The sequence below is a fragment of the Myotis daubentonii genome, chromosome 18 (genome assembly GCF_963259705.1).
Source record: "Myotis daubentonii chromosome 18, mMyoDau2.1, whole genome shotgun sequence".
In the NCBI taxonomy this organism is placed as follows: domain Eukaryota; kingdom Metazoa; phylum Chordata; class Mammalia; order Chiroptera; family Vespertilionidae; genus Myotis; species Myotis daubentonii.
In genome coordinates this window covers 31503664-31520400 of record NC_081857.1, presented here as the reverse complement: position 1 = coordinate 31520400, position 16737 = coordinate 31503664, and the positions used below count along the sequence as shown (strand labels likewise).

Here is a 16737-nt window from a genome sequence, read left to right as displayed (position 1 = left end):
TGGATTCTAGTCTCCGAGTGTCTCCAGAACTTAACTATCTCCAACTGGGATCTCTGTTTATCCCACCAAGCCCTGAGGCCCAGGTCGAGAGCCACCCCTTCCTGTATGACAGTCACTCATTCCCGCCACCCTCCAGCCTGACAAGTCCTCTTGGCACCTGAGGCCACCCCACCCTGCTTCCACCCTCTTCATATTCTGAAAACAAGCACAGCCTAGATAGATATGCCCACGCCAAGCCAGGCTACTAGAGAAAGTGAACCGGGCCTGTCAGAAGACAAACCCAGGTCTGGATCAGGTTTCTAGTCCTTTCTGAAACCTGGGGTATGAATTACCTGGGAAGTAGAAAAAGGAAAAAAGGCGCCAAGAAAAATTTACATTCTTTCAGTTGAAGGAGAAAGGGGGCTAGAAAGGAAATGGCCAGGGATGAAGAGGGTTGCATTTCCAGTTTCTTTGGTCCAGAGATTCATGTAAATTCAGCTATGTCCCCATTGGGCCCTGCAGTCAACTACTTTTTGGCAGAAAGAAAAAGATCATTGGACTAATCAGTGATGGCGAACCTTTTGAGCTCGGCGTGTCAGTATTTTGAAAAACCCTAACTTAACTCTGGTGCCGTGTCACATATAGAAATTTTTTGATATTTGCAACCATAGTAAAACAAAGACTTATATTTTTGATATTTATTTTATATGTTTAAATGCCATTTAACAAAGAAAAATCAACCAAAAAAATGAGTTCGCGTGTCTCCTCTGACAGGCGTGTCATAGGTTCGCCATCACTGGACTAAATGAATGATGCTCAGAGATGGCCAAAAACTAAACCCTTAAATAGCAGTTGCCAGACTGCTTTTCATTTCGCAGAAGACGTGGTTACTCAGCTGCCTCCAGTGCTGATTGGTGAGTCCCTATCACAGGATCTCCGCCTCTGAGCAGTGCTTTTCCAATTAAAGGCACACTGGCCTAGTATCCCACAAGGCCACCACCCCAGGCAGGGTCAAAGGTAAAGTTGCCCTTATAACGAGGACTCAGGCCACGATGTGGAGCTGCTTATCAGGGACATTTTAACTCCTCTGAATGCCTCCAAGCCCTCACACCACAGGGTTGGGAGGTCTGGACCACACCTCCCAGAAGTGGTCAACAAGGCCGTCTTCAAGAGGCACTGAGAGTGCCTCATCCTTCTTGAAAGTGAAAAGAAATCAGGCCAGGAGCTCAGAGAGACACGTGAACATAATTTATTAAACTCACCATACAAAGAAAATAACACAGGAAAAAAGATAAGAACCGGAAAGGCCCATGGAAATCAACCAGTCTGATCCCCTGGTTTGTTTTATTTATTTATTTTAAAATATGTTTTTATTGATTTTTTTTTTTAGAGAGAGAGGAAAGGAGAGGGAGAGATGATAGAAATACTGATGCTACAGAAGCACTGGGGATCGAGCCCACCACTTGGGCATGTGCCCTGACTGGGAATCAAACCGGCAACCTCTTGGTGCATGGGATGACACTCAATCCACTGAACCAGGGCTACACCCTTGGTTTTACCAATGAAGAAACTGCACGAAGAAACCAGAACACCAATATAGACAAAGCCAGAACGACACCCAGAAACACCCAGACTTAGGCTTCTGGTCTTGAACCAAATAGAACCTAAAGACGTTTGTGTTTTATTTTTCTGTGCCCTATAGTGCCACTGATGCCTTTCTCCCTCTTGATGCTACAGGAGCAGCCCTAAACAAAACACTACAGTGGCAGAGTCGTTCAGAGCCAGGAGGACAACAGACCCACAGGAAGCAGAGGGGTGTAGAGGGGTTCGGAGAAGAATTCAATTCCTCCCCAAGAGTCCTGATCACCCTCTTCCCCCAAAGATACATCCAGACCTGATGTCTCAGGGCGAATATACTTCCCTTCCTGAGGCAGAGATCAGGTGTTGGGGAGGAAGGGGTAAGAAGCTGGTAGAGGAAAGAGAAAGATTTATCACAATGTAGTTCTGAGATGAAGTCCAGTGGGAACACTTTTCCCAGCGCCGAGCCAATCCAAACATCGCAAGAGAAGGCTGTAGAACTCAGTTACTGAATCAGTTGTGAGATATAAGCAAAAACACCAATAACTTAGCAAAATAAATACAATGAGGGTCTCGCTGAGATTGATAATAACCCAGTGAAAATAGATCTTAAGCTCCAAGTCAGTCAAGATGACTGAGGTGTACCTTGTACCACATCTTAGGAGAATCCCTAAGAGGTTTTGGGAGTCTTCGAAGCAGAGAAGTCACACGGAACTGTCTGTGGCCTACACAATCCTCTGCTCAAAGCTACACCCTGAGTGTACATCCCCTTCTCCCCAGAAAGACAGGCTGGCCAGTCGAAGCTGAAGGAGGCCCGGTCAGCATGAGCTGAGGGCGGAACTGGTAGAAAAACAGTTTGTTGCTAAGAACTGCGCTGTGTTTTGTGAGGAACTTGGTCCCCCCGGGACACTGTCCAACATCTGTGTCTCCATCTTCCAGAGCTGAGGCAAATCTTGTCATCTCTTCACTTCTCCCGACTGGCCGAGGGCCCGGGGCAGCTGAGCCCCAGTCTACAACAGAAGGGAGGCTCTGCTAAGAGAAAAACAGCAAGTACAGGGATAGGGTGCCGCCCTGGCTCCTGCCAGCAGGATCCTGTCCGCCAAGGGCTGCAGTGTCCAGAGGAGGCGCTCAGCCTCTATCCGCCCAGCAAACCGAGGACAGGAGCTCAGACGGGGCCACCGCCCCAAGCCCTGCGGGCAGCCAGGGAACCGTCAGGAAGTCAAAGTCAGTGCTCACGGCCAACAGGGGTGGCGCCAGAGTTTCTCCACAGGCGAGAGGCAGCGGCAACAGCACCCTCCTCCTCCTCAGCTCATGTTTCCACCACTCGGATGAGAGGCATGGGCTTAGGGCTGGGGGGCTTGGCTATCCTAACGCTGAAAAGAAAATGGGAGACACTGAGTCCAGTGTTGCTGCCCACCCCGCACAGAGCTGCCCTTCCACTACATTCGTCTCTGGAATCCTACACTTCAGCGCCAGCTGAGCTCCTGGGTTCCAAATGCTTTGGGACAGTCACTGTCAGTGACAACTAAGGGAAGACTTGGGGGGGGGGGAGGGGAACTGTGGTCTGGGGGCAGGGGTGATGAAGAGAGAGGGGGCAGCTCAACAACTGAGAAGTGGGTATAGCTGTGATTCTTGATTTTATTCAAAGTCTAGGGCTTTTTTGCGCATCCTTTGAGGGGGAAAAAGGCCCTTTCCCTAGAAATATGCACATATTACACATCCGCATTTTTGCATACAATTTCAGAGGGTTCAGACACCTCCATTAGCTGTCCGCTGGCCTCCTGGGGGTCTTGGTAGCTCTATTCTAACCTGGTCAGAAAATGGTTTGGGTGGAGAATGGGTCCGATTAGAGACTGAGAGAGCACACTGGGATTTGAGAGAGCCTTGCCCTTGCTTTGCACTACAGGCTTGTCACAGCTCTGTCCCCCTTCCCTTCACTTCCTCCCCGGCCCCACTCCACGACGCCCACTCACCTGCCCAGATTCTCGGTCTTGGCCCAGGTCTGGGTGCTGAAGTTGGCGTGACTGACCTGCTTCTCTATCAGGTGTTCCATCCGGTCGTGCATCTCTAAATTCTGTGCCACACGTTGTGAGGTTAGAATTCGCCTGCTTCTGGCTTGCCACTCATCACTTAACCAGCTCGTTCTGGTCTCTCCACCTCTGTGCTGGTGCTGCTGTCGCCCCCGCCCCTGCCATGGAACCACCCCCAGGGGGACCCAATCCAGATCGCTCTCGTCCTCCAGTAATCACTCCAGCCCCTTTCCCTGAGGAGTGTTCTCTCAATAGCTCTGTGCCACACTGACCATTTCCTGTATCTCCTCCCTGTACATTTCCTGTATATAATTTCCTGGAGTCAGTTGAGATCTCTACTTGCCCTGGTTGATATGTTAATCCATAAAGTATTCTTAGGTCTTTTAAAAAAATGTATTATATAACTCTAGACTGCAAACTCTCTGAAGATCAACAACCCTGTCTCTCCGATGTCTTTTTATCTCTCCCGCCACAAGGGAATTTCACCCGGTGGCTGCAAAGCAACCTTCAGGTAGTCGATGGACTGGGGAGGCTCTGGGTAAGGCGGAAGTCAGACTCGGGAGCACTCATTAGCTACTCGAGCCCATCACCTTGGCCATGGAGAGACTCCCCCAGAGAATGCCGCCTCCTTCAAAGCCCCGCTCTGCTGTCAGCTCCGCGGCTAAGCCCACGGGCAGAATGAAGGGCTTGCCTCCGTGCTGCCAGGACGCGGGGCTTGTGCCACGATGACATAGCTCTTCAGAGTGGGGACAGGTCTTACCACGGCTTCCCTGAAGGTTCTCAGAAATCGCTTACTCAGCTGAACCTGTCATCCCAGATACTTGCCTCCGAGCAGCCGCTAGACAAGACCCCGCCCCCCGCCCCTCTCCCTCCCTGGGGCTGCCCAGCACACGCACCTCTGCTTCCAGGTAGGCCATCTTCTCCTTGAGCTCCTGGATGCTCGTGTCCTTTGACTGGATCACAGCTTTGGAATTCTGGAGCTGCAAAGATGTGGGAGACACCGGAGCTCATTTCAAAACGACTCATGACACACTCACCGAACTTCAGCCCGCCGCCAGGGCAGCCAGCAGAGACCCAAGGCAGAGTCTGCGGCCTTCACGTGACTTGCTTGGTTTTTCTATAAAAGCCTCGTTTCAGTCAATATTAAACTCTGGGTTATCCCAGGTGTAGGGTAGGGCGGTGAGGGGAACACCATCCTGACATCCCCAAATAATAGGTGATTCCAAAACCATTCCATTTGCCTTTGGGAAATACAACTTCTTTACTCATTTAAGAAATATGTATTGAGTGCTTACTATATGGCAGGCCCCACTGCAGACAACAGGAAACAGCAGGGAACAAAGCAGAAAAAGCCTGGCCCTCATGGAGCTGACGTGCAGCAGACATGCCCGGCCGCGTAGGGCTCTTAAGTTCACAAAACAATTCTGCAAATCGACATATCCTGGTATGCCACCCTCCCGCTCAGCTGGGGGAAGCAGAAAGGCCGCCATGAGGTGCAGGTTTGATACTCCGCACACAAATAAGCGAGTTTATTGTGAGTTGGGAGCAGAAATGTGTTTTATGGATTACTTACGAATCTAAGCCAAGCTCCCCAGGAGAATAAATAAATAAAAGCGTAGACTTGGCGGGCAAGTGGGGCTAGACCAGGGGTGGGCAAACTTTTTGACTCGAGGGCCACAATGGGTTCTTAAACTGGACCAGAGGGCCGGAACAAAAGCATGGATGGAGTGTTTGTGTGAACTAATATAAATTCAAAGTAAACATCATTACATAAAAGGGTACGGTCTTTTTTTTTTTTTAGTTTTATTCATTTCAAACGGGCTGGATCTGGCCCGCGGGCCGTAGTTTGCCCACGGCTGGGCTAGACTCAACGCAGTGACTTCCAGAGGGGGCAACCCACGGCAGGGAGGGCCGGCCCTGCTTACCTGCTCTATCATTTGCCGGACCTTCCGCTGCTGGCTCTTCAGCATGTCATCCAAGTGGTGGATCTTCTCCCGCAACCCAGCCACTTCCTTTTCCAGGTTAGCAGCCCTGGGGATAGAGAGCAGGAGGCTGAGGCAAGGCGGAAAGATCTTTTGTCCACCCAGTCCCAGGAAGAGCCCTGGGCTCAGGGTTCCCATCTGGTGTGATTCCCTCTGCCCGACTCCGCAGTGGTCTGCCCTAGGAGTGGGTGGGGGAACGTCACATTGGCAGTGTCACTAGAGATCCTGTAGCCCAAATGAGGAAACTGAGGCGCAGAGAGGTGAGAAGTGGTAAGTCATTCTGGAGAGTTCTAGAGGGCAAAACCAGAACCAGTGGATAGGTGTTCCAAGGAAGCCATTCTTGTGTAAAGGCAGGAAGACATTCTCAGCATTAAAGCTGCCAGAAGTGGACAGCTGTGTGTGTAGTGAGCGCCTCATTCCTGGAAGGAATCAAGCAGGAGCTGGGATTATGGCACCCAACACCATCAAGCTGGTGGCAGGCATTCTGTATCCAGAGGGAGAACAGATTGGAGGATCCTTAAAGCCTTTTCTACAAGTCTGTTCCTAAGTCTCCCGATTCCTAGACACTGCTGTTTCCTTTGCACCTGCTGAGCAAACTCGGCCAAGATCCCCCACGGTCAGGCGGCTGGGAGAGCATCTCAGAGCTTAGCCTCGAAAGCATTCTGGTGCCCATTCTCTCCGGTTTTGCCGGAGGAAGCAGACAAGTGCCTGCTGTTAGCAGGACAGCAGTTATGGGGGGTGGAGTACAATGCAATCGGAGCCCCCCAACATCCTTCCTAATTTCAAACATTCTAAGTGTCCACCCTCAGCTCTCCAGTTTCCACCCTCTCAGCAGCCTTTGTGGTTATCCCAAAGGAGAGAAAATGCCACAGCAGACTGAGGTGTCCAAGAAGGCAGGGTCGTGTCTCTTAATCCTGGAATTCCTTAGAAGGCCCTTCAGGTCACGTCTGTTGAACTTAAAAAGGTCCAACTCATAAAATGAAGATCAGACCCAATATGCTGATGCTGAATTTGATTTACTATTGGAGATCTTATTCATCAATTCTTGAAAGTCCAGAATGGCCCAATATTTGCTCTGTAGGTTCCCCTGGTCTGAGACCTCCAATCCCCTCTGATAGGAGGGAATATGCAAACCCCTCTAACCTCGCAGTGGAAAGGGTCTCAGAAATCCCCTATGTTGTATTTTTCGTCAGCACAGCTTGTGAGGGAGTTACTCGATTTTACCCTCAAATAGTTTAGTCAGTTGTTCTTGGGGGAGGACACTATGGTGTAACAACCCCCCATCCACATCTAGGGAAACAGCCTGTGGGAGCATGTGCTGCAACGGCAGATGCTTTTCCAGCTCTTGACCTTGGCTCTCAAAACAAAACCCTTATCTTGAGGTGGTTATTCCATGGAAAACGAACTCCCAGAGATGGCAGCTTTCCACACAGTCTCTCCCTGGGCGGGGCCCACCTAAGCTGGCACACGGTGAGTCAGAGCTGGAAGATCTGACGTCAGCACCAGCCTCTTCCCCAGGTCTGGCCACCCTGGGAGCTCCAGGCTGCACGGCCCGCCCTCCCCTCCCTTCCCCTCCCCGCACCCCAGCTTACGGTGATCAGGGCCCTTACTTTTCCTGTTCTGCTTGGCAGTCAGCATTCTTGCTCCGAAGTTCTTCCAGGGCCGCCTCCCCTTCCCTGACCTTCTCCAGTGAGGCCTGATGCTCCTGGAGGGGCCAAAGGGAAGAAAGTCTAGGATGAGGAGATGGCAACAGATTCCGCATTTGGGGTGAGATGGCCACTAGGGCTGGGGCTCAGCCCCTACTGCAGCTGGGACAGTGCCAAAGAGCAGCAGGCCAAGCTGGTTTGATGGGGTGCCCTCCACTGCCAGGGAGAAGCCTTCCCACCCTCAGCACACAGACGCTTCCCAGCCTCACCCAGCTGCCCGGAGGGAGCCTGGCCCTCACTCTCCAGGCCCACCTGCCAGCTGTGGCTGCCAATCCCTCAGAAACCAGGCCACGTGGCTCCTTAAGAACGGGCTTCAAAAGCCCATAGAGGCAGCTGTCCAAGAACCCAGCTACATGGAAACGGGCTCAACTCCAGCTAGCAAGGGCTGAGGTTAGATGAGAGAAAGGCCTTTCCTCCGTCAACGCTAAAGGATACTCCGCAGGCTCCCAGTTACCGTCTCCATCCCCAGCAAGCGCCTCTGCAGCTCTCGGATCTCCACCTCTTTCTGCTCCGCTCTGTCCTCGGCTCTCTGAAGGGCCACGTGACTCTGCTCGGCTTCTCTCTGGTATCGGCTGAGTGTGACCTAAGACACAGGATGGGGATGTATAAAGTGGGGGGGGACGGGGGGTCGAGAGAGAGACCAAACGTGGATAAAAGCCTTAGAAAAGAACCTAGGAACCGGGGTGCGGTGACAGGAGAAGGGGGGCAACTCTGATGAACACATGGTCCCTGTTCTAGGACCACTTGGGAGACCAGCAGATTAATTCCGGGGTCCATTGGCACGTCGCTGGCCAAGGTCTTTAGAGTAACACACGGCGGTAAGCACCCATTTCCAAAGGATAACGTCTTCAGCATCCCCACACGCCCTCCACTGCCACCCAAAGTCACCCAGCGCTGACTTTCCCACTAATGCAGGCACGGAGAACCCAGGGGAGCAATCTCCACGTCCGCCCTTCTGCTCCCCAGCTCTTCCTCACCCTCGCTTCAAGCCACGCTGCAGTCTACGTACAAAGACCAACGGCTACCAAGCACCAGGAAGAATTGGGTTTTTTATCTAAGATGATAATGTAATTTGGAAAGAATACAAGCACAGTTTTAGAGTGAAAAGTAAAGTAGGAACTTGCTTCCTGTCCTTCCACATGCATTTTGCCAACTCCTAGTTATCCCTCCGGTCTCAGCTTACACACCCCTGCTTCCAGGGAGCCTCCGAGCCTGGATGAGCCTCCACAGAGGACACACGGCCCTTCCCTCTCAGAGCGCTGAGCAGACTTTGCCAGTCACTCATGTGTGTCCCCAGGAGACCATCAGCTTTATGATGGCAGAGATGGAGACCATTACATTTTCAGAGCTCAGCACAGTATCCACCACACAGTCACCGCTCGATCAAATCTCCAACGGAATTGATGCTCATCTAGCCCAACCCTCTCCTTCCCCAACTAAAGGTTAAAGGACTTATTCGAGGTTACACAGCTAGAACCCTGTTACCTCATCATCCATTTCAATGCTTCCCAGTTACCCCACGCTGACCCCCCAACCAGTTACTAAGAGAACCTCGGTAATCGCGGGAAAGCCTAACCGGCCCCGGGAAAATAGAACACCAGAAGCCAGTTTGTCCAGCTCCTCCCAAAGGCAGAATCAGGGAGGAGAAAGCAGAGCCCAGGGTGATGGGCGATAGGACGTGTCCATGCTGCACACCAGCCCCGTCCAGAGCAGACTCACTGCAAATCCCTCCTGACAGCAAGCAGCCAGTAGAACGAGAAACCAGGCTTAATGGCAGGTTGTTTTCATGGTAATTGGCAACCGTGCCCTTCCTACCCCGGGTTCAGAGAAGTAGACCAGAGACCAGTTCATTGGTAGAGACTGAGAATATCCGACGTTAGCTGGGAGCAGGCCAGCCCCATGGGCAGGAACGTAAAACAAGGCCTCTCAATTTCTGAACATAAACACTGTACCAGGTTGGTGTGTGCTCCAAGCACGGCATTAATAGGCCTGGGACTGGCCCTCCCACTTACGGTAGGATCACAAAGGAGAGCCACACTCCCCTGCTACATCTGCCCCTGTAACTCCAACCAGCCCTGCCCTACAGGAACCTCTTCATCATAAGAGTGCCGACCTACCCCAGCGGGAGGACCAACGCAAGGAGTACCTGCTGTTTGCGGGTGGGTGCTATGTACCATGGGGTTAAAGGGCAGCCCCTCCTAAGAAACCATGGGCATGCGCTATAGCTGCCAGGGGCCTTCTAGCCTCGGGCTTTTACTCAGGGCATTGCTCAAGCTTTGAAACCCAGGGCTAACAGAGCCCTGTGTGTGGCCCACACCGACAAGCACTTCACAAAGCCTCTCAACGCTGAAGTTCCTCTCCAAAATGCACACCCGGTCAGTACTGCAGCCTCAACCTCCCCCTCCTCCTGTTCTCTGAGGCAGTAGGGAACCAAACTGATACAGCACCAGCCACATCATCCAAACTGCGGAGTCCGAATGCACGTGGCAAACTGCTTTACTGCACAGCTACTCTGTTCTGAGACCAAGGAATCTCAGCGCTGCCCCAAGTCCAAACTATTTAAGAGAGGAGAGCCTGCTTGCTGAACGGATCACTAAGAAAAATACGGGGTATCTTACATTTCTAAGCCCTTGAGAGTAATCAATATATTTACATATATGATCAGACGCAAGCCACATGTCAAATGTATTTCACGGCCACTTTTTTACAAAAGTTGAAACTGATGCTTAGGGAGGTCAATCCCTTGCTCCAGTAACACGTCAGCTACTGTAGAGGCAGCCAGTCATTCTCAGTGCCCGTCTTCCTCACCCCAATCCCCCCCGCCCCCCCTAACCCTCAGGCTCATGAAAGAGAACAGTTGGGTGGCCTTCCCCTTTCCACCAGCTCTGCACATCTGGGCAGGGCGTAATCCTGTCATTACATATTTATGACATAAATACCTCCCATGTGGCTGAACAACAGCAGGTAACAGATGGCTAATCTCACACAGAGGGGTTAGAAAAACTGTCCAGCATTTGCCCAGTGTTCCTGAGGTGCTACTCAAAGAACTTTTGGAAGGTATGGAAGACCTCACACACTTTTACTAGTGGGGGGCTTTCACTTCTATTTATAGACTTGCATTTTTAAAATCTCCTATAATAACCTAGTATAATTTTTATAACAATAATTGAGATATTCGTTCAAGATGACAAAGCTCCACAGTACAGCCAAAAGCCCCGACTCCATGAGCGCAGTTCTTTCTATGCCCACGAAGGTTTATCCACTCATCTAGTCCACACGAGGCGCCCACCTTATGCCAGGTATTGTGCCGGGTGCTGGGGATGCAGTGGTGAACTTGACAGCAACTGTCCTTGCCTACGTGGTGCCGGGAACCAATAATTCTTATCATGGCACTTAGTGAAACAACGTCTGAATTCCCTGCTATCCCAGACCAGCACCACCGCTCAACTTCAGGAGAGCAGAGAATCAAGAGCTGACCTTTGAACTATGGGCTAGTCTTGGACAGCAAAAGCTATAAGCATTCAGGAGAGGGAAAAGCAGGCAGAAGTGCCCCAGCCTCAAGGCCCAGCCTTTCCAGGTGATGGCACCGGCCAGAAAGACATGAAGTCCATATGGAGAAAGTCACTGGTACCTGCACCCGGCAGCCCAACCCTTGCGGCACCTTCTCCCCAAAGCCCAAATCTCACCTCAAAAGCCACACGGTCTGCCTGGTGCTGCTGCTCAGCCTCCTGCAGCTTGGCCAGCAAGTCCCGCACGGTCTTCCTCAAGCTCTCGACATCTTCACTCATATAGGTGTCCACCTATAGCCAGCGCAGGGCAGGGAAGGTCAAGCCATGATGCTTGTGACTTGGTGAGAGAAGGTTCCCCCCAACACACTTGTTTGGACCATCTTGTCCAGACCACCTTCACAAAGGGATCCCATCACACAGGGGTGAGTTAGTCTCAGGCAGCCAGGAGTTCTGAGTCATTCAAATGAAAACACTCTCTTCATACTCTAACGAACTCAACTAGCCTCCTACCATCTGATTATTTAGGACAGAGTCATTTTCATACACACATGTATCAACTGACTGACAGTTATGTCTATGTGGTCTTCATGAGTGTGTCCTGCTTGCATCAGACAAGCTCTCTGAGAGCAGGGATGTTGTTTCCCTTAGGGCAACAGTTCCCCTAGGGCAGGGACTGGGCCACACCCATCACAGGGGAGAGGCCCAAGGCTCATCTTTCACTGTCCTCTGCACCTAGCACAGAGACCAGTATATAAAGGGTTACTGATGGATGGGGCAGGTTTAGGGCAAAAGCACCCAATAAGCCCAGGGACCTGAATCCAATAGGAAAAGGTGTCTCACTGATTTTACTGAGTCTCCTGCAGGCACACCCAATCATGCGTTGGTGTTCGGGCTGAGCTGGCATGTAGGGTCTCGCCCCCACCTCTGCAGCACAAGTAGCAGACACCCCAGTGACCAGCTCCCCGGGAGTCTGACAGACAAACCCCTCCCTGTCTTGCACAGTGGGGAGCAGCAACACCTTCAAACCAAAGCAAAGCTGGGAGGAGGGTGACAGGGTCCTGGTCACTGCATTACTACTTAGTCCTGTGGGCCTTCGTTTCTCTATCTGTGAATCAGCCAGAAGACTCCTTACCACGCCCTGCCTTACAGGCTGCCTCAAAACAAGATAGTATCTGGTAGGGCTTGGAGCTCATGAGAAGAAAGAGGATGAACAGATAATGTCATGTGTCATTATAACTTGTTGCCAATAGCATATTTACCAACTATGGTGATTCAGGGGGAGAGAGAAATCCAAGCAGCACCTCTGAGGTGAGTGCTGGAATCCACAATCCCAATGAAGCCTCAGTAAGTTACCCGGTCGGTTCCCCGTATCTGGACCGACGCTGCTGGGCAGGTGAGAACCATTTATACGGCTCCTGGAGCCGAATTATTATGAGTTTAGTTCAAATGGCATCCTTAGGCCCTGGCGGTTTTGGCTCAGTGTTATAGCTTCGGACCAAAGGGTCACAGGTTCGATTCCCGGTCCAGGGCACATACCCGGTTGGGGCGTGTGTGGGAGGCAACCAATCAATGTCTCACGTTGATGTTTCTCTCTCTCTCTCCCCTCCTCCTCTCTCCTCTCCACTCTCTAAAAAACAGAAAAAAATCAATGGAAAAAATATCCTCGGGAGAGGATTAAAAAAATAAACAAATGGTGTTCTCAGAAGACTCTTTTAACTAAGCAACGTAGATAGATCTAAACACATGGTGTTGGATAAAAAGGAAAACACAGAAATAAAGCTCAAGTCCATTATAAAAATCAAAAACACATTTAGTAGGCATATTTAAATCATGTTGGAACGTATTAGAGTGAGTACAGCCACAGAAGGAAATACGACGCTGTTATTCAAAAGCATAAGGTAGATCTACATGTACTGTCATAGAAAGAGGGCTATATTATATGTACTCTTTAGTTTAAAAAAGAATTAAAGCCCTGACCGGTTTGGCTCAGTGGATAGAGCGTCGGCCTGCGGACTGAAAGGTCCCAGGTTCGATTCCAGTCAAGGGCATGTACCTTGGTTGCGGGCACATCCCCAATAGGGGGTGTGCAGGAGGCAGCTGATCGATGTTGCTCTCTCATCGATGTTTCTAACTCTCTATCCCTCTCCCTTCCTCTCTGTAAAAAAAATCAATAAAAAAGAAAAAAAAGAATTAAAAAGCAAATAAGGAATAATCATTTACCACAACCCTGTATTTTTAAAAAGAATATGTATGTTATATACATACATTTATATGTATATATTCATTACATGCATATATAACAATATACACACATGCATACATACACAGGATATTTAAATATGGTTGCCTATATTTTTTACTAGTAAACACTCTAGAACACAGGTACTCACCTTTGGCTAAACATTACAATAACCTGAAGAGCTTTTAAAAGTCCTGATGCCCAGGCCACATCTCAGACCAATTAAATTACAATCTGTAGGAATGGCATACAGGCAACCCTGTCCTTTAAAGCTCCCACGGTATTCCCAACAGGCAGCAAAGGCCGAGAAGCACTGTTCTAGAAGGATCCACCCATTTCAATCTGTTAACAGTGGATACTTCCAAGGAGTGGGATTAGGGAAGGGGAATTTCTGTTTTATATGTTTGAATTTTTATAGCAAGTTAGTTCTACTCTTATATATAGTGCAGAGGGCGAGAGAAGCAAGAATTAAAGAGGCCAGGGAGGAGGATACCCTGCCTCCTGCTAAGCAGCAGGTACCACTGTTTCCTTGTCACCTACCTCAGGTGGGCTGCTATACAGCGTCGTGGGACTTTGACTAAAACCATTTGGCCTCTCTAGCACCACCTGTTCAAAAGGAAAAACAAAAAGCTGGTAGTTGAAACAGTCCCAAGCAACAACTTCAAAACATTCTTCTTCTAAGATCTCAAATCTTAGATAGACAGACAGATAGATAGATTAAGGAGATTGAGGAGGAGGAGAAGGCAGGGGAAACCAGTGCTAGGTGAGAAAATGGAAAGGAGAGGTGGAGAAAGGTATGCTACCTTGGGAGGGAATACTCTAGCCTTGTAGGGAGGATGCAGGAAACCTCAGGCTAACACCTCTCAACAGACCTGAAAATATGCAGGTCCGTGCCTGGCAGCCCAGGGAATACAAGCAGCTGCCTGCTACAAACAATTGCCCTTGCCTCTTAGGGCTCTTGACAAGGTTTGACAAATCATAAATCAAAAGGGGAAGGAGCATTAGCTGCCATTCTTTCCAACCCCAAACCTGATCCTTCATCACAGGACTGCTGGCTGTGCCGACAAGGGGCCTGGACTTCTGGGCCAGTCTCTGAGCACTTACGTTCTTCAGTCACCTGACAGAGGCCCTCCCAGAAACAGATGTGAGCTCAGGCAGCAAAAGTCCTACCTTCAGCCAAAGCAAAATGCATTAGGAGGAATCGGCCACACGGCCAGGACACGGCCAGGACACGCCCAGGCCAAAGGGGAACTCAGCTGGCACTAGTTTCTAGGTCACGATTCCCCTCAGGAGAATGAGGGCAGGGGCTGCCAAAGAAAGACCATCTCACCCAAACCAAGTGCAAGTGAAGGAGAGACAGCCCAGAATCTAATGGGGGGTGAGGGGGAAGTCTGCTTCCTGAGGACATTTCTACCCTCAATTTGAGAAAAGCTGAAAAGCAGGATCCCAGGAGTATCTATCCCAGGAAGGCCTCTCCGATTAGTTCAATTGAACAAACATTACTGATGACCGTCTGCATCCCAGCCCTGTGCCGGGTGTGGGGCGTGAGACAGACGTAAACCCTAACTTTGAGGGGCTTCCCCTCAAGGACAGAGGTAGCGACATACACAGATGAGTAACAGACAAGGACCGAGAGCTCCAGTTTACACGACAGGAGTCACCCGAATTGAGCAAGAGCAACTTGTCAGTTTGGATTTACCGGTGACTGTCTGCTTTATCAGACTCTGTATTACAAGAAGATGGATCACAGAATCCTTAGAGGTAAGAGCTTTTGCCAACAAGTTCACAATAACTGTATTGATATCAATCCAATTTTTGGCCAGTGTCTTAGGAACAGGGGCACTGATGCGTGGGCTGAGATGTGCCTTAACAAGGTGGGAGTGCTCGGAGAAGCCAGCATCACCTACATTCCCTCCTTTCCTGGCAGTGCTGTTAGACTCAGCACCCACGGGACTGCCTGGCATAACCCCGCCTCCTCGGTGGGGACCCAACCATGGACCACTTCCTATTACCTGTATCTCCTGTCGATGGGGAGACTCTCCTGGATCTCTGTCGAGCTTGCTGCTTATATCCTCCCGCAGCTTCTGCAGACAGTTCCTGGCCTGGGAGGGGAGGGCAAGGAGCTTCAGCCTTGGGCTAGAGAAAGAGGGCACCCAACTCACCCCCCTTTGCGCCCATCCCCAACTGTACCCCTAGGAGTCAGGCCCTGTGCTAAGCACTGGCTGGGGGAAGGAGAGTCTCTAATCAAGTGGGGCTACAGCCCAGTGCCTCCTACACATACAACAAAATTAGCAAACCCTCTGCCCTGGGAGCTAACATTCTTGTTGGAGAGACACACAACACAAAAGCCAAACACGTGATATGGAGAGGGTGAGGGTTAGGAAAAGCAGAGCTGGCAATTTTAGGTAGAATGGCTGGGGGCGGGGCGGGGAGGGGGCAGGCACATGGTATTCATTAAGTATTTGTTGATTAATAGAAGGGTCAGAAGTGATATTTAACATATGACTGGGCATCATGGCACTTTTTAAAAAATATATATTTTTACTGATTTCAGAAAGGAAGGGAGAGAAATAAACATCAATGATAAGAGAGAATCACTGATTGGCTGCCTCTTGCTCACCCCACATTGGGGATCAAGCCCACCACCTGGACATGTGCCTTGACTGGGAATCGAACCGTGACCTCCTGGTTCATAGGTCGATGCTCAACCACTGAGCCACGCCAGCCAGGCTGTGGCACTTTATAGAGATAGGAAGAGAGCAGAAGGGAGAAAATCAGAACCCACAAAGGAGCCAAAAAGTGTGAGATTTAGAGAAATGACCACGGTCATCTCCCCGGAGAGAATTGTGCCCACCTCCTGGATGTACTGGACCTCACTCTTCAGCTGGTTAATATTCTTCTCATGGATCATCTTGTCTCCAGACCTCCCCTTCAAGTACACCTGAAATGGAGAAAACCACACTACTTGGTTAAGGAACCTCAGTTACATCAGTTCCACAGGCAGCCTCAGGCACTGCTGGTGGGAGGGTAAATTGTTACACCTTGCTAGGTGGCAATTTGGTGATTCAGATCAGAAGACTTACAACTATATTTACTCTTCCGTCTATCAAATCTACTTCTGGAAATGTAGACTAATGAAATAAATTTACCTGAACTGGCATAAACACTCAAATATAAATTCATGGAAAGAGGGATGTAAAGGGAATTTACACATTTTTCTCTACATAAGATGCTTGAATATTTTACAATTGAGAAAATGTTTCTTTATTACTTGTGTTATATAAGACGCACAATTTAATAACATGTTCAGCAAAATATTGTCTATGGCTGCAAAAATATAAACAAATGTCTAACAATGGGAAATTACATCAATAAATTATGGTTTCTTAACAGAATACTATGCAGCCATTAGAATACCAGATATTTACATTTATGGACACAGAAGATGGTATAAACTACAATTAAATTGGCGGGGGTGGGGGCAAGCAAATTGTAAAATAAAGTATATAATACAATTCTGTTTTGTTGTTGTTGTTTCAATCCTCACCAAAGGATATTTTTCCATTGACTTTTATAGAGAGTGTGGAAGAGAGAGGGAAAGACAGAGAGAAACATATCCATTGGTTGCCTCCTACATACGCCCTGACCAGGGCCAGGGCCGGGGAGGAGCCTGCAACCGAGGTATGTGCCCTTGACCAGAATCGAACCTGGGAT

The 16737-nt window shown here is 49.8% G+C and overlaps 1 protein-coding gene across 6 annotated transcripts in view; it reads right to left on the bottom strand.

Annotated features, from left to right (window-relative positions):
* Positions 1-1205: 1205 nt before the first annotated feature.
* The window catches only part of TUFT1 (tuftelin 1), a 28641-nt gene continuing 13109 nt past the window's right edge, over positions 1206-16737 (bottom strand). For 4 of the 6 annotated variants that reach the window (XM_059674250.1, XM_059674251.1, XM_059674256.1 and 1 more), the window contains 10 exons: positions 15878-15964; positions 15036-15125; positions 13564-13629; positions 10962-11075; positions 7730-7858; positions 7180-7274; positions 5513-5618; positions 4484-4567; positions 3531-3631; positions 1206-2930 (listed from right to left, as the gene is read on the bottom strand). In XM_059674250.1, the coding sequence (XP_059530233.1) occupies positions 2867-2930; positions 3531-3631; positions 4484-4567; positions 5513-5618; positions 7180-7274; positions 7730-7858; positions 10962-11075; positions 13564-13629; positions 15036-15125; positions 15878-15964 (936 nt within the window). In that variant the 3' untranslated portion in view covers positions 1206-2866. The remainder of the gene's footprint in view (positions 2931-3530; positions 3632-4483; positions 4568-5512; positions 5619-7179; positions 7275-7729; positions 7859-10961; positions 11076-13563; positions 13630-15035; positions 15126-15877; positions 15965-16737) is intronic. The other 2 variants (XM_059674254.1, XM_059674253.1) reach the window with 2 other exon arrangements.